Here is a 24,165-nt window from a genome sequence, read left to right on the forward strand (position 1 = left end):
AGCAGTTACGGGATTTGATTTTATTGTGATAGCGCTCCTCCTACCGTCTCACTGTGGCTTCTCCTTTGTCTTTGGATGTGGGGTATCTGTTTTGGTGAGTTCCAGTGTCTTTCTATCCTCAGTAACTCTTAATAGTAGCTGATGACAATAATCTAAGAGTATTTAGTAAGTTACTAAGTAGGCAATAATAATACTTGACTCTTTAGTAATGAGTAAATTACTAATTAGTTACCAGTGGGTAAACTATTCAAGTTGATAGAATGGGTGACAAGAGTTGAGGATAGTTATTTCTAGACTTCTTGAAGTCTCATGATAGGAGTTGCTTTATTATTGAGTGTGAAAGGTAGAATCTTTTCTTTTAGTTCTAGATGGCGAGAGTGGTATATATAATTTTCTACTCATGAATATCTGTTGGTCATTTTCTTTTTATTCTATCTAAGTGTATTATCTGTTGCTACATAACAAATCACTACAAAACTTAGCAACTTAAAACCACACACATTCAACTCACAGTTTCTGTGGGTGTCGAGTCCAGGCTTGGCTGGGCTGGGTCCCCTGTTTCAGGACCTCTGGCAGGCTGCCTCCAAGGTGTCTGCTGGGGTTGGGGTTTCATCTGAAGATGAAGTGGGGAAGGATCCACTTCCAAGCTCACTTAGGTGGTTGTGGGCAGGATTCACTCCCTTGAGGGCTCTTGGACTGGGGGCCTCAGTTCCCGGCTGGCCGTTGGCTGGCGTCTACCCTCAGTCCCTTTCCCTGTGGCCTGCCCAGCGTGGCGGCTTGCTTCATGACAGCAAGGGGTAGAGAAAGCCTGCTAGCAAGATGGAAGTCACAGTCTTATGTAGGTGATCACGGAAGTGACGGACTGTTACCTCTGCCATGTTCCGGGGGTTAGAAGCAGGTCACTAGGCCAGCCCGTGCTTGGAGGGGATGACAGCAGGGCACAAAGGCCGGAGGGCTGAGGTCACGGGGGGCCTTCTCAGAGTGTCTGTCACACTAGGTAGGATGATACTAGCAGGAGCCAGTGTCTGCATGGCATTGACTCTGGCCCAGACACTGTCCCAAGCACGTTTTATATGTTCCTTACTCAATGTTTATGACAGGTTGATGAGGACCGTACCGTTAAGCACACCTATTTTATAGATGAGAAAACTAAGACCTGGTGAGGCCACACAGCTTGTCCAGGGTCACATAATCAGTGAATGTGCAAGCTGGCGTTGGATGGTCGCCGCCAGGATCTAGTGAGTGTGCTCTTAACCTGCCTTTGAGCTCACTTGTGAATTCACACCAAGCCTGCTGAGCACAGCCGTCCAGTGTCCACACATTGATTGTCCTTACATGTGGCTTTTTCAAGCAACTCCGCTTCTTGGGGGTAACTTTGTCTCTTATTTAGTATTTCTGCCCCCTTTTGAATAAAACACGAGAATTGTTACAGAGTCCCCGAGTTTCAGAACAGGAAGGATTCAAGTATTAGTTACTTATTACCATCCTCAGCGTTTCTTACCTGTTCATCACCTTGAACTAGTATCGACTTAGTATTCTTATTTAAATTGACTTAACTAGTTGAAATAAAATGAAGTCTATTGTTATAAAGCAGAAACCAACACACCCTTGTAAAGCAATTATACCCCAATAAAGATGTTAAAAAAAAATGTAACTCAAATAAAGATGATAAAACACACACACACAAAAAAATGAAGTCTAACCTCACCAGATCCTGTTCTTTGTCAAGGCTTGAAGCTTAAGTCCATCTTCCTTTTGTTAAAGAGAGAGATTATGAGGAAAGTGTTAAAGACATAATGGCACCAAACGGAGCCTTTCTTCCTAATGTGATCTGTTGTAGGATTGCAAGAAAATTGAAACGGGGTAATTTTTAAAATTACTGATTTAAGAAAATATCTGGTATTGCCCAAATGGCTTCTTGTTCTGCTTGCAATTGATTTGACTTTTTGTATCACCTTCCATTGATTTGGTCCAAGTTGTCTATTTACAGAAGAGAAAACTGAGGATGCTTTGCGGCTCTGGCTAGTGGTTTGCAGCAAACCAGTGTTCTCAGCTCCTGCAGCCACTTCTGTTCCATCCCCTACTGTTGCCCCCTTCACTCTTAGAGCAAAATTGAAGAATGAACTTTTTGACAGACGTTTTCTTTGCAGCTAAGAAAATGAACACAGTGACATAGTTTTGTAGCTGATGAACTTTCTTGTGTCTGAGGTGACCCAGAGTTGAAGACCCAGATTTGTGTGTTTTGGCAGAAGGGCTCTTTGTTGGCTTCTTTGCTATATTTGGAAGTAAGAATGAAGGTCAGTCCGCAAATTCATGATTTCTTTAAAATGGAATGTAACTATGGCATTAGTAAAGGATTGAATTTCATCCACTTTCTGAAGTTTTCTTGTAAAGCAATTTTGTTTTAATATTTTAAATGGATGTGGGTAAGGAGGCCCATACAGAGTGACTGACCATAAAGCACAAAGTGTTTTTTTTGTGTGTGTGTGGTACGCGGGCCTCTCACTGTTGTGGCCTCTCCCGTTGCGGAGCACAGGCTCCGGACGCGTAGGCTCAGCGGCCATGGCTCACGGGCCCAGCCGCTCCGTGGCATGTGGGATCTTCCTGGACCGGGGCATGAACCTGTGTCCCCCGCATCGGCAGGCGGACTCTCAACCACTGCCCCACCAGGGAAGCCCAAGCACAAAGTGTTTTTAATGGCAGGGTCCCCCTGTGGCACCTGCAACAAGCTGGGGGCGGAAATCTCAACAGATAATTTATTCATTTTCCTCCCATTTTGGGGTGAATTGGGGGTTACTCTTTTGGGGGTTGGGAACAGTTTTGCAATTACATGTTCACGTGAATTAATTTTTCTGTGAAAATGAGACAAACAGGTATTTCTTTAGGAACCACACTGAATTGTGGTTCAGAACCTGCCCACTCTTCCTCAGCAGGTACCGAACCACAGTCTTCTTGTGGTTTTCTCATTTAATCCTTTTGCGTACCTACAAGGGGGGCACTGTTATTATCCTTGTTTTATGCATGAGGAAACCGAGGCTCAGAGTTTTGGATGAGAAGATGTAACGGTGAGAACAGATCTCGGGCATCAGATGTGAAGGTGCTGTTTGTCCTGCCTTCTTACTGAATTGGAACAAACTAAAGCACAGGGGGTCCTCGGCAGCGGCCAGGCCAGATCTGAGACCTAGTTTCGTCTCCTGTCCCCTCCTCTTCCTCCTGTGATGTGGGAGGTCAGTGGCCAAGTGGCAGATAGAAGAGAAACCCACCCTGCAAACACATTCCGTCAGCAGCCACCTGGGTGCCTGCTGCGTGGACGTGAGCTGTTGCCACAGACTTGCTGATGCCCTCAGGGGTCAAATAGTTAAAGAAAAGGAAGATGGGAAAGAAACTGGAAAGGCAGTGGATGCCCCGACCAAAAGCATTAAAATAGCAAACCAGCTAGATCTACACAGTGGACCATATTATTCATCCCTAAAAAGGAATACAGCACAGACAGATCTTGAAAACTTTCTGCGAAGTCGAAGGCAGTCACAGAGGACCAAGTATTGTGTGAGTCCCACATATATGAAATGATCTAGATTCTATCTAGAGACAGAAAAGCAGATTTGTGGTTATCAGAGGCTGGGGGGTGGTAATGTGGTTATTGCGGGGTGAAGGCTCACGGGGAGCAGAGTTTCTTCTTGGGGTAATGAAGAGGTTCTGAAATTGATTGTGGTCATAGATGTACAACACCGAATGGACTAAAAGCCATTAAATTGTACATAGTAAATGGGTGAATTGTATGGTATATGAATATCTCAGTAAAATGATAGTTTTTTTAAGGAGAAACAGTTTTAAAAAACCAACAGCAGCAAAACAGTCTCTCCCTTGAGCCCACTGTGCTGGCCAACCATCTTGGGGCCAAATTCCTCCTCCCCACTTTAACCTGTGGCTATACACTAGCTTTATGGCTGTGAACTACTCCCATGATACGGCACAGGGAACTCGTGGGTGATTCCTACCCTGCCTGGTTCGTACCAGGCTCTCAACCTTGGCACTAGGGACACGTGGGGCTGGATAACTTTGTTGCAGGGGCCCTTCTGAGCACGGTAGGGTGTTTTGAGCATCCCTAGCTTCCACCTCCTGGATGCCATCAGCACCCCTCTCCCCCTCCCCCACCAGCCATGACAACCAAAAATGCTCAGTGTCCCAGGATGGACAAAATCACCCCCAGCGGAGAAACCACTGCTTTGTGCAGATAAATTTTAGATGTATGTCATCTAGAAAAAGCCTCAGGGAAGCGATCACCTGAATCATTTCTGTTTTTATCTTTCAGATGATGGATGCAATAAAAGGCACAATGACGGAAATATATAACGACCTTTCTAAAAACACTACTGGAAGCACAATAGCCGAGGTCAGAGATGACACATTCAGTTCCCTATTTGCTAAGAGTGTTTTAGGGGCCGCTGTAGGGGCACCGTGAAGAAGCGTCTCTGGAAATCCCTCTCGGGTCCTGTCTCTGGTCACAGGCTCGCTCTGCTGATGGGGGTTTGTGGTGAGGGTATTTCTTCACTTTGCTAGGAAGCTGGCGCTCTGCAGACACACCCTGCTCTGTGCAATCACTTCACTTCTACTCATACAGCCAAAACCAGAGCTTGAGTTGTTATTCCGCTGGTGAGACTGGACAGTAGTGCTTTTGACCCCATGTAAAATTGGATCCTTCATCTTCTCCCAAAGTTTGGACTTTTTTGTACAGGTGATCCCTGTTGTCCAGGAATGTGTATCCCCAGCCTCCTTAATTTAGGCGATTGCTTAGAGAAGAGCGTGGTTAAAACTTTGAAATGTCCACTTAGGAAGTGACCATTTATTTAAAAAAAAAAAAGCCTCCCTGAATTTCCCTCCCAGGCTAATTCCCTGCAAGCCCGATGCAAACAGGTCACCACGGGAAATGACAATGGCAGGACTTCTAGAGGTCATTGAAAGTCATGATGGAAAACTGGGGGGAGTCACAGGCAGAGCCATTGACGACCTGGCAGGGTGAGGCTGGCACCCAGACGAAGAGGAAAAAATCTCCAGGAAGGTGTCCCTATAGGCCTTCAACAGAGAACCGCACGAATGTAAAGGTTTCAGGGAGGTCCCAAGAGAAATGGTGAATCTCCTGGGGTATTTCTGCTAATGTGACCCTCCTGATGATTGTGCTGGGACGTCAAACAAGAACTTAGAAAAACTTCCCCATCCTCACCCCCACCTGCTACCATACTTCGTCCCTTTTTGTTCATTTTAACTGGCGTGGAGTGGAAAGTATTGGATCCGTAATGTCTCACCTGAAACCTTGGGTCCAGATATGTGCCAGAATTTTCCAGATTTTAATGAGGTAATATGCAGCCCCCTCCCACGATTAGATACAGTGTTTTCTGCAGTGAAACAGTAATTGTTCCCACCGTGTTTGATAAATGAGGATTTCTCAACTTGACGTTTGTGCTTCGCTGTGGTGAGGGCCGTCCTGTCCATCTGGGACGTTTAGCAGCATCTCTGGCCTCTACCCCCCGGGATGCCAGAAACAACCTATAATGTCTCCAGGCACTGCAGTGTCATGGAGGGAGGGAGGGGGGCAAAAATCATCCCAGTTGAGAACCTGTCAACAGCCTTGTATCAGTTCACATTGGGTTTACATTTCCCTTCCTCCAAACGAATTTGGCTCCCAATTTACTCCTACCCCCCAAAATGCCCTGTGGTTTCCAGAAATGTTAAGCTCTGGACTTTGAAGAGGGTGATCATGCCACCCCTGTGCCCAAAATCTTAGGTAAGAGATACAGTAAAGCTTGTTTTCATTTGTTTTTGTTTCATGTTTTAGACCAAAATCCTCCTCAAACCTGTGGCATACTATTTATCATGAAGACCTGGTCTTCTTTTCTTACTTTAAGTGGCTTTTCCTAGAGCATTTCTTGGAAAAGACAGCCGACCCATATTTGGCTTTTTGGAGCAGAAGTTCTCCCGAATTTGGGTTAACCCACCGGCGCCCACCTCTCTTACTGCAGCTGTGGGGAGGCCAGCACAGGCTGCTCTCTCTTTGCCTCAGCACATGACGTTAACCCTGTAATGAGAGCTGGAGCTTCCGAGCCCTGTTGGTAAAAGGCAGCCAGGTGCACTTTGTAAGAAGTCTTTCTCTCTCCTTACAGATTCGCAGGCTGAGGATTGAGATAGAGAAGCTCCAGTGGCTGCACCAGCAGGAGCTCTCGGAAATGAAACACAACTTGGGTAAGTCCTGCTGACTTGGTCTGCACTGTGGAAGGTTCTGGATGTGAGCTTCTTGGCACCTCTGCCGTTTGACCCAGATGTGAATTGAATCAAAAGTAGGGCAGGGGGATGCACCACTGGTGGGGAGACCACAGCATCCTGGAGAGTCTGACCTGGAGAAACCAGATATGAAGGATGGAGCTGGAGGGCACCCTCCTTTTCCTCTTTTCAGAATACCAACACCAGCAACAAGGTCATCACGACAGCCTTGGTAGCAGCTCCTGCGTATGAGCTCTGACCTTGTTCCAGCAACCGGCTGAAGTTTTCACGAATGAGCTAGTTCTCACAGAGACCCTTCTGATAAAAAGGGGTCTGTTATTTCCAGCAGAAACTGAGGCACAGACACGTGCAAACTCACACAGCTGTAGTTCACGTCTGGGCGCTGTGACTCCAGACTTTCCTCCTCGTAACCACCGACCGTCAGGCATCTTAAAGTTTCGGATGCTTCCTGTGTGCCCCACGTCATGGCGAGGGCGTTGGTCCATGGATTGTAGATAAGATTGATGTTTCGCTTACTGCGCTGTGGGTATATTGTAAAAGGGTCTCCCCTCAAAGCAAGAGCAGTTTCTTTCAGACCCTTGAGTAGTACCAGCCTCAGAGTCAGAACGCTGGCAACCGGGAGGTTCTGTTAGGGAGGCGGACCCGGGGGGTGGGGTGGGGGGGGGCGGTGCCCACCTGCTTGCAGGTGATACTTGTTTAAATCACGCAAACTCCAGTCCTTTGAAAGCCTACCAGGAAAGCCCCCACCCTGCTCCTTCCCTTGTTGCCAGGAGGGAAGTTTATTGGAATGTTGTCACTTCTTCCTGTTTTTCTTGTAAAGTCAAGGAATCTATTTTTATGCAGAATCGTTTCATTTAAAAATAGTGGCCACACAGTTGAAAAAATACATGTGGGCTGGACAGAGCTTGTCATGGTTGGCAGGCTCCTAGTTGGAAATGTTGTGTCTGGATACAAGTGCTTTTTATCTTTACCAGGGGTTAATTTTCTTTATTGGTGGTTTTTTGGAGGGTGTTTTTTTTTTTTTTTTTAATTTCAGGAAGAAAATTTTAAGGAATCGAGGAACCATTGATTTTTCTTTTATTCCAGTGTGCAAGTTGCTCCCAGGTGTTGCACTTGTTGTCTGATATAAAATTGAGAGAAATCTCAGTAGTGTGAGCAGTTTGATAGTTGTTTTATTAGCCTAATGGTCAGTCACGATGCCCTGTCTGGTAGGTTAGAGCCACACACCAAGGAGACAGCATGTCCAAGTTGTAGCCCCACCTCTGCCCTTATTAGCTCTGTGCCTCAGTTTCCTCATCTGTGAAAGGGGTATTATAGTAATGCTTACCTAATAGGATTAGTAGTATAAAGGATTAAAGGAGTTCATGTTTATAAAGTGCTTACAACAGTGCCTACAGATAGTAGGTGCTATGTAAGTATTTGATAGAAAAAAAGCCTTAAACTAATGATAAAATTCAAAGTGAGTTTAGTGGAAATCATTTCAAGGGTTTATTTGAGGGTTTCCTGCAGAATCCCCATGCGGCCCCCTTATCTGCATCCTTGGCACCTGACGTTCATTATCACAAGCAGCTCTGTTGGTCAGCATGATGGATGCCCATCTTACAGATGTAGACACTGGGGCTCGGGCAGGATGGGTGACTCACCCAGGGGGTATCACACAGCCAGGGCATCTCCAAGCCAGGATCCACACCCGAGTCTATTGGAATCCATGTTCTGACCTGGTGTGAATGACCCCACGGCCTGGGCCGGGGGACAGTTGATGAAGCTGGCATCTGCTCCTCTCCCCTCCTGTCCTCCCCTCCCTCCCCTCCCCTCCCCCTCCCCTCCCCTCCCCCTCCCCTCCCCCTCCCCTCCCCTCCCCCTCCCCTCCCCCTCCCCTCCCCTCCCCCTCCCCTCCCCTCCCCCTCCCCTCCCCTCCCCCTCCCCTCCCCTCCCCTCCCCCTCCCCTCCCCTCCCCTCCCCTCCCCCTCCCCTCCCCTCCCCTCCCCTCCCTCCCCTCCCCTCCTCCCCTCCCCTCCCCCTCCTCCCCTCCCCTCCCCTCCCCTCCCCCTCCTCCCCTCCCCTCCCCCTCCTCCCCTCCCCTCCCCCTCCTCCCCTCCCCTCCCCCTCCTCCCCTCCCCTCCCCTCCCCTGGCAGAGCTGACCATGGCTGAGATGCGGCAGAGCCTAGAGCAGGAGCGGGACCGGCTCATTGCCGAGGTGAAGAAGCAGCTGGAGCTGGAGAAGCAGCAGGCGGTGGACGAGACCAAGAAGAAGCAGTGGTGCGCCAACTGCAAGAAGGAGGCCATCTTCTACTGCTGCTGGAACACCAGCTATTGCGACTACCCCTGCCAGCAGGCCCACTGGCCTGAGCACATGAAGTCCTGCACCCAGTCAGGTAGGGCCCCGGGGGCACCTCCTGGCCCAGGCTGCGGAGGGTGGGCTATTGGCTCCCCCTGGACCACAGGGCCCTCGTCATGCTCGCTCACCACCTGTGTGACTCTTAACACACGCGAGAGCAGCACACAGACATGGAGCCGGGACTCCAGACACAGGGGTTTTGAACCTCTGGTCTCCTTGGCCGCAGTGTTGCTCGCCACAGTGCGGGGCTTGTGAGGATCACTTTAGTTTCATGTGAGTTGCCGTGGTTGGTTCTCCACCGGGGGCAGTTTTTGTCTCTGTCCCCTCTCCAAAGACACTGGCAATGACTGCAGACGTTCGTGGTTGTCATAACTGAGGGGGGTGCCGCTGGCATCGAGAGGGCAGGGGCCAGGGATACTGCTACACACCCTGCAAAATGCACAGGAGAGCCCCCTACAATGGAGCCCATCCTGGACTCATAGTGTTAAATAAGGGATCCCAGTGCTCATGTGAAGGAAAAAGTGTTGGTTTGGAACTAATCAGTCTTTGAAATCTCTTTCTATAAATTTATTTATTTATTTTATTCTTGGCTGTGTTGGGTCTTGTTGCTGCGCGTGGGCTTTCTCTAGTTGTGGTGAGCAGGGGCTACTCTTCATTGCAGTGCGAGGGCTTCTCATTGCGGTGGCTTCTCTTGTTGCAGAGCACGGGCTCTGGGCACGCACGCAGGCTTCAGTAGTTGTGGCTAGCAGGCTTCAGTAGTTGTGGCTCGCGGGCTCTAGAGCGCAGGCTCAGTCGTTGTGGCGCACTGTGGGGACTTCAGGGAAGTCCCCTGAAATCTCTTTCTAATACAGAGCAAGCAGATGCCAGGCTAGGAGACTCCAGCAGGAAACACTGTCTAGTTAGAATTTATTAATAGTATTTATTAGTGATTATTTTACAATTAGCATTTATTTATGGTTAATGTTAGATTTCTATGCTTAGAAATAAAAATCTCCATTTCAAATAATTTATTTAAATACAGATAACAGGGCTTCCCTGGTGGCACAGTGGTTAAGAATCCGCCTGCCAATGCAGGGGACACGGGTTTGAGCCCTGGTCCGGGAAGATCCCACATGCTGCAGAGCAACTAAGCCCATGCGCCACAACTACTGAGCCTGCGCTCTAGAGCCCACGAGCCACAGCTGCTGGCACCCACGCGCCTGGAGCCTGTGCTCCACAACGAGAGAGGCCACTGCAACGAGAAGCCCGCACACTGCAACTAGGAGTAGCCCCCACTCGCTGCAACTAGAGAAAAGCCTGCGTGCAGCAGCGAAGACCCAACACACCCAAAAATAAATAAAGTAAATAAGTTAAATACAAGTAACATAAATAATATGATAAGGGACTATATCTGCAGATTGACAAGTTTTTCAAAGGTGATATACGCATGACCCAAATTTGAGAAGCTCTGGAGCAGGAGTTGGTAAGCTTTTTTTAATGAAGGTCCAGAGAGTAAATATTTCAGGATTTCTGGCCTGGGTGGTCTGTCAGAAGCGCTCAGCTCTGCTGTTATAGGGTAAAACATGGGATGAAAACTGGTCTAAAATTAGAAATGATGAAATGAGTAATTGGAACAGCAGTTTACAGGGTGTTTGTTTCACGAACATTCTTTCTCTCCAGAATGATTTAATAAAACTTGAATCACAGACTCTTAGAAATGAACATATTTTCACGCACAGTCTGGAATTCCCGCGTCTGGAAAGCTTTGGTCCAGCCACCCTGGGCCTGTGCTTGTGCCCTGAGTGGGCCTGGGTGGCAGCTGCGTCTCTCACAGGTGTTGGTTTGCGCAGGACGGGCTTCCCCGTGGGCCCGGGAGCCGTCACGCTTGGCTTATACTTGGCTTCTGTCCCCTTCTCCCCTCAGCGACCGCGCCTCAGCAGGAAGCAGACGCCGAGGTGAACACAGAAACACTAAACAAGTCATCCCAGGGGACCTCCTCCAACACGCAGGCAGCCCCCCCGGAAACCAGCAGCTCGAAAGAGAAGGAGGCGCCAGCCGAGAAAAGCAAGGACAGTGGCTCGGTGAGTCTCCTTCCCACATGCCTTTGGGCCCTGCAGAGTCTCAGACCCGCCCCCATGCCCGCCACCCCGGCGAGTCCTGTGCTGTAGGGAGGTTTGTCTGTCTTCAGGCTGCAGATGGGGGTGACAGTCTTAGCAGGGCTCCTTTCACAAGGTGCATGTGTAGGGCGGCGTTGTCCACAAAACCTTCTGAGATGATGGGAATGTTCTGTATCTGCTCTGCCCAGTATGGGAGCCACTAGCCGCGTGTAGCTGTTGAGCGATTGAACCGTGGCTAGTGTGACTGAGGACCTGGATTTTAAATCTTATTGAATTACAATGAATTTCAATACAGGTAGTCGCAGGAGGCTGGTGGCTGCTCTCCTGGACACACAGGTTCCACCTCCTACTTGCCCAGTGTGTGGTATATGTAATTGCACGCAAACGTTATTTTAGGTGGCGCCTTGGTCATTTTTTTACATTTGTAGTCATTATGTATTTATTTCCTGTCTATTAGGAAAAAAGCAAGTCATCCCAGCAGTTAAAACCCTTTGATTTCATTGATATTATTGCCTAGTAAGAGGTTAAGGTGAAAGAAAAGTGAACTGATATAATTTGATGTAATATGCAGTCAGCCCTCCGTATCCGTGGGTTTCTCGCAACCAACCGAAATTCCATCCATGTTTGGTTGAATCCACGTATTCGAAATCCTCGGATACAGGGGGCCCGCTGTATTCACCATACGAGGCCTTTTTTGTGTGTAAGGAGCTGGAACATCCCCAGATGTTGGTACCCTCGGGGACTCCTGGAACCATCCCGCTTTGGGTACCGAGGGACGGCTGTGCTTCCTTTTGGGATGTGGCAGAAATCTGGGGTGGGCGTTAGGTCAGAGAGGGGAGCTGAGGACCAGTGTTCTTGAAGCCACAGCTCTAGAGTTGAGTGAGGAGCCCCCGGTGCTGTGTTTTGGGGAGGTAGAGCAGAAAAGGGCCCAGGTGCAGGGCCCCCCAGCTGACCTGGCCTCTCCCGCCTGAGCACGCCAGGCAGAGGGCACGAGGGTGCTGTAGGGGCCGTGATGAGTGCCCCCATGGATCCCTGGGCTTCCCTGGGGGGGCTGCATTGGCCCCAGTGCCTTGCCTCCATGTCTCTCTTTTTGTATTTCTAGACCCTCGACCTTTCTGGCTCCAGGGAGACGCCCTCCTCCATTCTCTTAGGCTCCAACCAAGGCTCTGGTATGTTGCCCCCTGGTGGGCGAATGGTGCTCTCACGGTCCACACGGGCAGAGGGGAGCCATGTCCCCAGGGAGAAGCTGAAGGGTATAGGGCTGTGATTTTCAAACTGGGGGTCCTTGGGGGTCCTTGGGGGTGCCCTGGGCGGGTCAGCGGATCAGGATTTACCTGTACTTGTTTGATTTCTTGGGGTACCACATCAAAGACCTAGGGTTCCGTTGCTGACCTGGGGTGGCGTGGAAGATGCATTTGGGTTGGGCAGTTCTTCTGCCCTCAGAGAAATGACCACAGGAAATGAAACTGTGAAACTATCCCCGAGGTCCCAATGCCCGCATTTAGTGGATGAGGGTACTTGAGCATTCGGAGGAAAAAAGAAAATTTTTAGGTAGATGATCTTTCTGTAAAACTCTTTCTACTTGAGGGATAACCTGGTAGGCTGTTCTGGGGGATTTTCTGACACTGACTTTTGGTTTTCCCCTTCTGTGCAGTTTGAGCTGTCCTCTTTTCTAGCCCAAAGGGTCTTTCCCCTGCACCCTCCTAAACCGGTTTGAGGGCATTCCAGAAGGGTTCAAAGAAGGTGTCTTCAGTGAGGACAGTTCTGCTTAATTCAAGGTCCTTCAGCTCTAGGATCTTTCTCTCTGCCGGGTCCTTCCCTTCAACTGAAAACCAAACATTTTCTTTTAGTGCATAGAGGAAGAAGGGATGTCCTTTGTTAGGGTGGCTGGAGAAAGTTTCCTGAAGGGCTGGAAAGTGGAGTTCAGGTTCGGGGTGCACCAGGGGGAATGACACGATCTGACTTCACGAACTTGGCATTAAATACGATTGAACCACCTGTTGAAAAAACTCGCTTCTCACTCCTCCTTCAGTCCTCTGGTTACATCTCTGAGAACAAGTTCAGTTTGGTGCTGAGGCATCTTCTTCATCCCTTTGATTTCTTCTTTTTTTTTTTTTGATATCTGTCTTTTTAACTTCAGCAGCGTGGCGCCCACCTAGAACTTTCTACTACAGTTTGGTTTTCATTATGTTGATCTATGTATGGCAGGTATTATTGCTTTCCTGCTTTTTGGTGATGATATAAGAGTTTCTGTTTGACTTAAGTTGAAAATGAGTTTAAAATAACAGCACGAACTGAGTGGACGTGTCACAATTGCAAAGGGGGAGTGAGAAGGGCTCAAGGTGGAAATACTGCTGCAGACAGGGGGTGCTGTTGAGGTTTTGGAGCAGCAAAGTGGTGCGATCTATGTGGGAAGATTAACGGGCCTTGGGAAGATGAGTGATGCCCTGGGAGTATGGAATCTGTTGGGACAGGGAAGCTTGCGTGCAGGAAGGTGGTTGGGAGATGCATCGTACCTCAGTTCCGAGGTGGATGAAATGTTACCTCGCCCAGGGGTTGGCAGACTTTCTGTAAAGGACCAGAGAGTAAATTTTTTTTTTTTTTTTTTTGCGGTACGCGGGCCTCTCACTCCCGTGGCCTCTCCCGTTGCGGAGCGCAGGCTCCGGACACGCAGGCACAGTGGCCATGGCTCACGGGCACAGCCGCTCCGCGGCATGTGGGATCTTCCCAGACCGGGTCACGAACCCATGTCCCCTGCATCGGCAGGCAGACTCTCAACCACTACCCCACCAGGGAAGCCCTAGAGAGTAAATATTTTAAGCTTCGAGGGCCACACAGTTTCTGTCAGAACTGCTCGACTGCCGTTGTCGGATGAAAGTAGCCACAGATGACACACAGAGAGATGGGCGGGCCTGTGCTCCCGTGAACCTGTACTTGGAAAAACAGGCACTGGCCTGGATTTGGCCCACGGGCCGTTGTTGGCTGGCCTCCCCATCCTTCTTGACCTGAAGCACCCTGGTGTCCGAGGGGGTAGACAGGGGAGTTGGAGGGAGGGAGCCAGGAGCCTGGAAGACGCTGGTGACTTGGCGCCGGGGTTGGGGAGTGGGGAGAATATCGTCCCGAGGAGGCTAATGATGAGATGGGGGAAAGCAGGGAGGGAGGGAAAGGTCCCACATTGTCAGCAGCTGGAGGAAAAAACATTTTCAGGCAGTGCTGCCGTGTTTGGAGTGTGGGCCGAAGGGAACCGAGCGGGAGGTCACTGGAGGCCAGGTCAGGACAGCGAGCTCCAGACTTCTCACTTTCCCCTGTTTACTCACCAAAGCACCCTGGGTGATGGTTGGCGGCAGAGCAGACAGACTGGCTGGTTTTCTGATTCCTCTTACGTCTAATGGTTTCTGCTAGCGCTCACTGCTTGCTGACAGCGTAGATGGAATCTTGTGGAGGAACGTGGGCTTTACAAAGGTTTACAAACACTGAGGTTTCTGAGCTCTTTATAGACTTCTGGAACTAGGCTGGTTAAGATGAGGGTCTAGTCGGGAGGGAGGAAGGTTTAGTAGGGGGTAGGAGCTGCCTCGAGGTGGGCGTGGGCCTTTCCTGTTCACTTGTCTCTTCATTTTAAGATTGTAAAGCAATGCACGCATATCCAGTTGACCCTTGAAGGGGTTTCAACTGCACGGGTCCACGTATACATGGATCTTTTCCCATAGTCAGCACGGTTCTGCAGGATCTGTGGTTCGTTGAATCCGTGGATTTGGAGATGGAGGGCCAACCGTGAGACTTAAGTGTCCACGGGATTTAGTATCTGTGGTGGGTCCTGGAACCAATCCCCTGTGCGATCCCTGACACCAAGGGATGACTGTAGTTAGAGAAACTAAAACTGTACTGGGAAAAACAGTTCCCGCTCTCAGTCTCCATGGCTGTCTTTGGGTACATCTGGCACTTAACCTCCTTATTTGTGAATAACGTGTTTCCCCATACTTCTATTGCTGGACTTTATCTAGACGTTGCTTGTTGACTTCTGGCTTTAAAAGATGAGAATTGGGGTCTTTTATCACCTCTCTACTCGCCCTCCTCCCAAACTACCTATGTCACTGTTTGATGTGCCTGTGGGTTACCTTGGTCAAGTAAAGCACTTGCTCCTTAGTTCTTGTTCTGTCAGCTGGGGACGGTATCTCTTGCCCCCTCTCTTGGTGCCCACCACCTCCCTCACCTCTCCTGCCCCTGTCATATCCAGACTTGCCATCTTCCCACTTTGACTCTCCCGTCACCAAGGTGGAGGACATGTGCGTCTCTCGTGTAACTTCAGTTGGGTCTTCTCGCTTTCGGCTGTTGGTTGAGGCTAAAAAATTGACGTAGGATAATCTGTGTTTCCATCGTTCTGGTCGTGCCATTTGTTGCGGATGTGCACTGCGGTTACATTTCCACCTTTGTATATAGCCTTGCTTTTTCCCTGGAGTTTCTGTTTTTTTTTTTCTTTTTAATGTTTCCTTTATCATACCTTCAATGATTTCCCCCAAATTCTTCACTAGGACAGTTATTTTATTGAGACACTTTCCCTATCACACATTTTAGACTCTTTCCATCTCAGATATTATTTGTTGGTGTCCTTCCGTCATGGCTGGGGAGTGGCCCACTGCTAACTCATCTGTAGCCTCTTCCTCAATCCTTCTCACCACATGCACCTCCGGCGCCCTCTCTTCCCTGTTCTGTCATCAGCCTTGGCAGTAGATGAGTGATTACTTGCCCTGAAGAATCTGGATTCCTTGGGTGGAGGTTTCCACCTAAATTGTGGTGCTGGTGCCTCCCCTCGCCCTGGCTGAGTTAAGCTCTTGGCAGAGCTAGTGGTTCCTAGAATTTTGCTTTCAAAATTCTGCGAATTTATGGCTTTACGTAGTTGCTTTTATGTCCTTGTACGCCGTATTTCCCACCTGTAATGCCGTGCTGTGTCCCGTGATCCTGTTCATGGTTTAATATGCATTTTTAAAAGCCTTAGTCTCCTGTGAATGCGTTAAGTTGGAAAATGGGGACATCAACAAAGCAGCCACCCAGCGCTAAGGCCAGTGTAGCCTGTTGCTGAGCAGAGTAGCGAGGCCTTGGGGTTGTGCGGATCTGAGCCCTCTACCAGACTCTGAGGCTGCCTGTGCTATCTCTTCAGTTAGCAACAGGTGTGACAAGCAACCCGCCTCTGTCCCAACCAGCACAGACCACCAGCCGCACCCCAGCTACCCAGCCCAGAAGTGTAAGTATGACCCCGCCTCACGGAAGCTGCTGGGGAACGTTTCCTGGCGCGCGGAAGGCTCGTTTTGTGTGTGTCTGTGTGTGTTTTTCTTTGTGGGTGTGTCTTCTCCCGTTCTCCTGAGTGATGGGTCTTGCTTTGCCTTGTTTCTTCTTAGCTTTGCCTCTGGTGGCCATCGGAAACCCCAGTAGGAAAAGAGGTTTTTCTGGGGCCACGCCGCTCAGCTTGTGGGATCTTAGCTCCCCGACCAGGGATCGAACCCACACCCTTGGCAATGAAAGCGTGGAGTCCTAACCACTGGACTGTCAGGGAAGTCCCCGGTCTGGCTTCTTGAAGGGGCCTCATCCTCGCTCTTTCCAGAAAGGGTCCTAGACTAACACCCATTGTCCTCTGCAGTGATGGGTGGAATCAGCCACGGCCCCATGTCCGGTCCGTGGGAGGAGTCAGGCTCTGCAGTTACTCAGGTGACCAGCCTCGCTCTGGGATGCAGCTTCTGTGCTGAGCTCAGCCCTGCTCCCGTTTCTTCTAAGTGGCCCAGCTGGTCTCCACCTTCAGCAGAGCTGGGGAGACTCGGTGTGACTTGATTGCATTGTTGTAGGATTTTCTCCTTGTGGTGATAACCAGCTGTATCACTGACCTTCCAGAGAACTACGGTGTAGGCATCACGAGTAGGGAAGAACGCTTAAGAAGCGGTGGATTCAGGTTCCGTAAGACAGCTCCACCCTGGCGCCCCTCTGCCCCCACCCGCCTCTGCCCACCACAATACAATACTGCCCCCTTCTGGTCACCGATGCAAGCGACTAAGAAGAGTTCTCTCCTGAATGAATATGTTACTTGGGAGCTCCTTTGATCATTCTCTTCACTACTTATCTTGCAGAAACAGACCTCAGGACCACGTACATGCCTGCCGTATCACCAGAAAGGTCACTCCCTAGGCGATGATACGGTCCCTTGTTCCCTCACTCCAATTCTGTCTCTGAGCTTGACAGCCGACTTCTCTCAATCAAATATTCTCACCCCACCTCAAGAAGTTAAAAAAGTTTTGTCCCAGTCTGTCTGAACTGGGTAAATGATCTAAGATATGATGGGGTCTTAGTGATGTGCTGGTGGGTCTCTTAGAGTCAGCCGTCCCGCTGAGCCTGCAGGCTGGGGCCGTCACAGTGGGACGGACACCTCACTTGGCTCTTCCTTCAGTGTCCTCGTATCTTACTCAGCCACGATGCAGCTCCTTGTGGCGCACGTGTCCTTGAAGCTCCCGTAGGTCTTACTCTGGTTCTTGCATCCTTCAGTGACCCTTAAGCTTGTCCTTACTGGGAGCCAGTGGGTCTTCACCATGAAGCCCAGCTGGGCTTAACCATTCTGGTCCTCACTCCTCTGCTTCGGGTGGTTTGGTTCTAAGTCTGTTTTTCAAGTTGCCTATACACTGATGAAAGAAACTCCATTAACAGAAGTAAGTAGATCGAATGCCAAATTTCAGTGCCTTTTTTAGTGGCCAAGGTAGGACACAAGGGCATGGGGTGCTTGGTGTGTGGTCGTGTAGGAGGGGTGCCTGGTCCTAGGTGCCACACAAGAAGTACCTTCCTCGATAACTTAGTACCTGTCCCCACTCACCTTGATTCTCTCGAGCATGATTCCCTCCTGTTTTTCCAATCAGCTCTTGTTAAATCCTAAAAAAACAAGTTCTGCCCGTGTACGCCACAGACCCGCAAATCCAGGGCGGTAAATGGTGGCAGGATTTTGACCGTGTGTGTTGTGTGGAGTCGGGCGGGGAAGGTGGTACCAGGAAGCAGGTGCAGATCACACACAGGGATGGTTCTGATTCACTGGAAGTGGGCAGGAATGCTAAAAACCTGCCTTCCGGTTGACTTCCCCCCAACCCAGACCATTCCCGGAGCAGTAAGTCCAGTTGCTGGAGCGGCAGCGATGAGAAACGGGGATCGGCACGCTCTGAGCACAACGCCAGCACCAGTTCGAAGAGCCTCATCCCGAAAGAGTCTCGGCTGGACACCTTCTGGGACTAGGGACACGTTGGGGCACAAGTCACCCATCCCATGGAGGAAAAAAAAACCAGACACCAGGAAAACTGGAAACAGCAAAGAAATGTGAGGCAGGAGAATCGCCACCCTCAGACTGGAGGATTCCAACCATTCAGACTTGGTCTTTGCACCTGGCACGGAGGGCAGCCCACACTACGTCACGTCCAGCATTAGCCTTGACAGAGGAGTGTTCCACCCACATGAAACCTGTGCTTTAGATGTAAATAATGTACAATTTGTGGATGTCATTGAGCCTAGAGTACCTTCCCCTTTTTATATTTGTATTGACTTTAACTTATAAAAAAAAAAGAGAGAGGGAAAAACAATTTAAAAAAAAGAAACACACCCAACAACAAAAGGAATGTTTGAATGTTGGAGAAGGGATGGTCAGCCAGCCCACCTGTCACAGTGGTATGGAGAGGGCGTGGGGATCACCGTGGCCCACAGGTCCTCATCCTGGGATGCCCAGGGGAAAGTGAGCCGTTTCCATTCTTATGTCTGTACACAGCACATTGGGATCAGGAGTTTCCGGCACAGATTCGGTGCTGTCGTGGGCACGTCACATCCAACCATTGGCCCTTTTCAAATGCTGTGTTATCATGCTTTAAAAGACAAGCTCTCTGGACCAGAAGGACATGTGGAGGAGCTCGTTTATTTTATGTGATTTCCATGATGACTCTACTCCTATAAAAGGGAAAAAAAAAACCAATGTCCTTGTTTACAGAATATCAACTAGAAACAAGCCCTGCTCAGCTCAGTTGCAGAAGGGAAGAACTTAGAGAGCGTTCAAGTCAGAAGCTCTGAAACAGATCTTTTCTTTGCTTTGTGGTTCCTTTAAAGACACTCACACCCACCTGGTAGGAGACGGGCCGTGCTTTGCGGAAGTGAGAAGTCAAAGGCGAGACGCACGCGGAGGACATTTCAGTCTGGGATGAAGCATGTATGTATTATTTATGTTTTTATGTCAGCATGAAACAAAGGCAGTGTGAGAAGACGCAGGACACCGCCGTGCTGTCTGTTACACTACGTATGCTGTAGTACCATTTTGTATGTTGTGTAAAACAAGAAGCATTGAACAAAGCAAAAAGGTGATGTATGTATATGAGAAAAATTAATTGTACGATATCATTCCAGTACCTTCTGTTGTACATTTTAGTCTCGTTTCCTTTCTCTTCATTGTTGATAAGAGGATGCGAACTGTACAGTTTCCAGCTAGTTACCCATATTAGAGAAGAAATAAAAAGAGAGTATTAGAAGAAAACAGGAGAGAAAGAACATTTGTGAATTGCAGTTGTCAAAAAAAAAAAAATAGCCTAGCTGGCCTTATTTGTGAAGCATAATTGCTTTTAGCATATGGAAGTATTTTTTCACATTTTCTTTGTATAAAATTTGTATTAAACTTAAATATCTTTTTTGATGATGGTGTTTCTTTGTGACTGAGCCAGTGGACTCACACGGTATGCTCTTTTGGGTTCCCCCACCCCCCAATTTTTTCAGATTCTTCACCTTTTTTTAATTAAACTGTTTTGGAAAAATGGCTTGGTCGTCCTCGATGCAGTTTTCCATTTGGTCAGGATGGCCGTGTCACGTTTGCCCGACCAGACACAGGGGACGGGGCCGTGAGAGGTTGGGGACAACAGCCCCATGGGTGGCGGGCGCATTATAAATAAGGGCCCCTCGTGGTGCTTTCCTGGGAAGTCCAGTTCCTGGGAATTTACTGACAGAGATGTAGAACAGAAGGGAAATCCTGGGTCAGTCTTGGAAAAACAGTGGCAGGGGAGTGAATTGCCTTTCCGTGGCCAGGATGGGGGCCTGAGCTCCTACGAGTTCCGTGGGCAGCGTGGGGCCTTGTCTCTGCCCAGGCACACCCTGGTCATTTCATCTTCATGTGTCACAAAATTAGATTTTTTTTTCCCAATCATTTAAACATGTTAAACACTTCTCAGCCCTCCTCAAGGCTGGACAAAAGCAGGGCAGGGACTGGATTTGGCCCGCAGGCCATCCCTGACTGGTGCTGTGAAAGGAACAAAGTGGGACTGGTTTAGGGAGGACCTTACAGCAACTTCTTTGTTCCTCTTTGTGGGTGTGGGAACCTGTCGTGTGGAAGGAGACAGCATGTGTCACAGCCTCCTGTCAATGGATATTCAGCGTGTCTGCAGACACTGGCCATGGCAGACAGACCTGCAGGTCCCTCGGGGGTGAGTCATGAGCTACGTGAGGGGCCCCGTGGGAGTCCACCCAGGCAGCTGCATCCGGGGCTCTGGTGCGTGGCCAGGTAAGAGGGGAAGGGCTTGGAGGTTCCAGACAGGGCAGCGGGGCCTTCTCCCTCTGACTTGAGTCTGGGTGGAGTGTCTTCAGGGCCCCGTGGCTCTGAGTCTAGGAATGAGGAGAAGGGGGACACCATGATCTCTGCCGTGGTCCTTGCTTCTTCCTCTCAGCGATGGCCAGGCACAGGGCTGGTGGGTCTAGGGGCTACTTTTAACGTAGTTGGGCACTATCGCCGCCTGGTGGTCTCCTTGCAGAACTGCAGTCCCCAGAGCCAGAGTCGGACCAAGGGGGACTGGTGGAGGTTCATTGCGGCAACAGCTCTGTCCTGAGCATCTGTGTGAGCCAAGCACTGGGGACACAGCCTCTGGCCTCATCCATCCGACATTCTCACTGGGAAGCAGTCAGATATGCATATGATGGAATCCTAGGTAGAATAGACTCACTGAAGATAAATAGGCAGGGTACGGAGGGGAGGTAGATGGTATTGATTGAGGATGGCTTCTCGAAGGAGCTGCCCTTTGAGCTGAAATGTAAACGTGGTGGGGACTGAGCATGATGTCTAGGGCAGCGCTTTAGTAACACTGGCTGAATGTTAGCAGTGCCTGGGAAGATTTATTTATTTATTTTTGAAATATTTATTTGGCCGCGTCGGGTCTTAGTTGCGGCAGGCGGGCTCCTCTTTGCGGTGCGCGGGCTTCAGAGCTTGCGGGCTCAGTAGCTGTGGTGTGCGGGCTTAGTTGCCCCGCGGCATGTGGGATCTTAGTTCCTTGACCAGGGATACGAACTCACATCCCCTGCATGGGGAGGTGGATTCTTAACCACTGGACCACCAGGGAAGTCCCCACCTGGGCAGATTTAAAACAGCAAAGCAGACACCACCCTCCTTCCCCAAGTAATGACATCTGACTCTCTGAGGTGGGGCTTTGTAAAGCTCCTCAGGTGATTCCTATGGGCAGCCAGAGCTCAGAGCCTCTAACCTGGTTGGAAGAACATTCCAGGTAGAAGGAAAAGCAAATATAAAAGGCTTGAGGTGGGGCTGGCATCTTCCAGGAAGAGGAGGAAGACGAGTGAGGCCAGAATGAGGGATTCCGCGTGGAGGTGGGGCTGATGAGATCAGAGAGGGAAGAGAAGTCGGGGCTTGAATTATGATCCGAAGGAGATGGGAAGCCAGGGTGGTTGTTTTTTTTTTAACAGCTTCAGAGAGAGAATTCATATACCATAAATCTGTCTATTTAAAGTATATAATTCAATGATTTTTGGTATATTACATTATTTATTTTTATTAAAAATTGTGGCAAAATATATGTAACAAAATTTGCCCTTTTAACCATTTTTAAATGTACGATTTAAGTGTAGTCAGGCTTCTGTTTCGAACATATAAATGTTTTCTAAACTTCAGCATTCACAGGCCCCCTTCACATCAGGGTACATCAGGAACACCACCTATATTATTGCTCATTTTCTTTAATCCAGCAAGACAAAGGTCACTCATATTCCTTCCAGCATCACCGGTGTGGGTATGTCCCACATGCTGAGCTGTGTGCTGGGGGATTGCTCTGTGCTGGAATCTTTTGGTCTTCATAACTCCAGGAGGCAGGCACTAATCATAGTCCCATTTTCCAGATGAGGAAATTGACCTGCCCAAGGTCACACAACAGGTCAGTCAGTGCTAGAGCCAGGATTCAAATCAGTCTGCCTGACTTACAACTCAGTGCAGTGGTCCCTCAGAAGACGCTGCCCCAGTGTCTGTGGCACTGTGGTAAGTTTACAAAACGCCTCTCCCTGACTCCACTGCCCATGGGGTGGGTATTGTTTTGCTCTTTGTCTAGGTTGGGAAACTGAGACTTGATGGTTAAGTGAATTTAGAGGTGAGTCAGGTTTTTGGTTGCAAACAACAGAGTGCACTCTAGGTAGTTTGAGCAGGAAAGGAATTTATTAAAGGATGTTACGTGACTTGGACATCTTTGGAAGGGAGGGCTGGAGAGACAGCCATGAACAATATATAAATTACATTGCAGGACCTTCATGTCACTGTCACTGGGCCCAGACACTGAAACTCTCACTAGTGACACTGGTTATGTTCCTTCCGCCTCCTGCTAGATTGAATTCCATGCATCGGAATCCACTTTCATTGCTTTCACCTGTAGGTGTATCTGAATTGGCTAAGCTTAGGTTTCACGTGGGTGTATCTGATTGAGTCTAAGTACCATCTGGATGTATTTGATTGGTTGAGCCTGGGTACAATTTGGGTGTATCTGATTGGTTGAGCCTAGGTCACATGCTTACAGTCTAACTGCAAGGGAAGCTGGGAAAGTGAGTTTCAGGCTGCTTCTGGTCCAGATTCTTAAGGTGGGAAATTGTCCAAACAAAAGGCCTTGAGTTGACAAAAGTGTTGACTTGAGCACCCACTGAGGAACTGTCCGAAGTCTCTTATCAGGTCAGTTTTCGAGAGCAGAATTCAACCAGCTAGTTAAAGCAGAAGGGTTTAGCAAGCCAACTGGTCCGTACTCAGCTGTGTCAACTTGGCTAGGATGGGACTACGTTTCCCAGAATCCCTATCTTCGAAGGGTTCCAAGTTGGAATTGACAGGGAGAGCAACTCGGGTGAGAGTTTGAAGGCGGAAAGGAAGCAACAGCTTCTACTCTTGCAAGGTCGCTGCGGTTTGGTGTGGTGACAGATAGCTGCAGGTGTGCCAGCAGGCTTCAGCGTGTCCTTCGGCTGCGTCCAGCTCTTCCTCCTGACTCCTGGGCATCAGCACCTCGCCTGTCACTGGACGTTTGGCTGCAGAGGTAATGGTTCCCCATCGATTTCTCTACTAGTACCCCTCTGCAGCCTCACTTTGGCGGCTAGACAGACCCCGCGGCCTCTCAGATGGCCCAGTTCGTGGCTCCAGAAGTCCCTTTTCAGACCTCACTTCTGTACCTCCTCCCACAGATAACGCATAAGGTCTTACTCTCGGAATAAACTACCCCAAGGACGTGGGCCAGATCCTGATGGCGTGTGACTGACACGTTATGAGTATTTACAGCATCACAGGGAGGGCTGAAGAAGCCACACTGCAGGACTGGGCTCCAGGGGAGCCACTGCTGCCCCAGGAACAGGAGGCATCACTGCTGAGTCAGCTTCTGGGGCCAGACCCACGGCCGCTTTGCCTTGGTTTAAACCTGCAGCCTGGTGCCCCATGCCCAGCCCTTTCAACTCTCTTAACGCAGCACAAGTCCAGGTGTATCGTGGACACAGCTGATTGGTAGGCCCTGAAACGCGCAGACCCCTGGCTGCAAGGCAGTCTCGGAAATTGACTTTTCAGCTTTCCAGCCTCTTCAGTTCAGGAAGGTAAGCAGCGGGAGGAATGGTTGGATGTTGAAAAAGCGAGTTTTCACCCAGAGATGTGCCTGGGGATCAAACCCTTGGCTTTCCCTACCCAGGGCTCTCTTTTCAGGGCGTGATGTTAATGGGAAACCGTTGCCTCCTTGGCCCAGCAGATAATCCAAGGCCAGGTCACTTGGGTACCAGACAACTTGTTAACACAATCAAGTACTGACCTCAGTTCACCTTGATGAACTGAAGGAGGAGAAGGAAACTTCATTGATTCAGCATCTTTCACACTCCTGTTCGTTTATGTACATGGCACCCTAATAACCTGCATTTTGCAGCTGAGGATATCAGGCCCAGAGAGACTGAGGAAGCTGCCTGAAGTCACACAGCTAGTTAGTGGCAGCAGTGGGACTTGAGCTGTCTGATGACCAAAAAATGCCTGCTCCTAACCATTACCATATATTTGGTTTTTTGGGCTGTGCAGCGCAGCATGCAGGAATCTTGGTTCCCTGACCAGGGATCGAACCTGGGCCCCCTGCCGTGGAAGTGCAGAGTCATAATCACTGGGTTGCCAGGGAAGTCCCTGTATATTTGTTAAT

At 49.4% G+C, this 24,165-nt stretch overlaps 1 protein-coding gene across 21 annotated transcripts in view; it reads left to right on the forward strand.

Annotated features, from left to right (window-relative positions):
- The window catches only part of ZMYND8 (zinc finger MYND-type containing 8), a 159,566-nt gene extending 139,998 nt beyond the window's left edge, over window positions 1-19,568 (forward strand). For 12 of the 21 annotated variants that reach the window (XM_079945633.1, XM_079945646.1, XM_079945632.1 and 9 more), the window contains 7 exons: window positions 4,313-4,393; window positions 6,159-6,237; window positions 8,413-8,652; window positions 10,518-10,675; window positions 11,814-11,880; window positions 15,867-15,950; window positions 17,829-19,566. In XM_079945633.1, coding sequence (XP_079801759.1) covers window positions 4,313-4,393; window positions 6,159-6,237; window positions 8,413-8,652; window positions 10,518-10,675; window positions 11,814-11,880; window positions 15,867-15,950; window positions 17,829-17,968 — 849 coding nt within the window. In that variant the 3' untranslated portion in view covers window positions 17,969-19,566. Of the gene's footprint in view, window positions 1-4,312; window positions 4,394-6,158; window positions 6,238-8,412; window positions 8,653-10,517; window positions 10,676-11,813; window positions 11,881-15,866; window positions 15,951-17,828 lie in introns of all 21 variants that reach the window. The other 9 variants (XM_079945628.1, XM_079945631.1, XM_079945637.1 and 6 more) reach the window with 8 other exon arrangements.
- The last annotated feature ends 4,597 nt before the right edge of the window (window positions 19,569-24,165 follow it).

Source organism: Stenella coeruleoalba (genome assembly GCF_951394435.1).
Source record: "Stenella coeruleoalba genome assembly, chromosome: 15".
Taxonomy (NCBI): domain Eukaryota; kingdom Metazoa; phylum Chordata; class Mammalia; order Artiodactyla; family Delphinidae; genus Stenella; species Stenella coeruleoalba.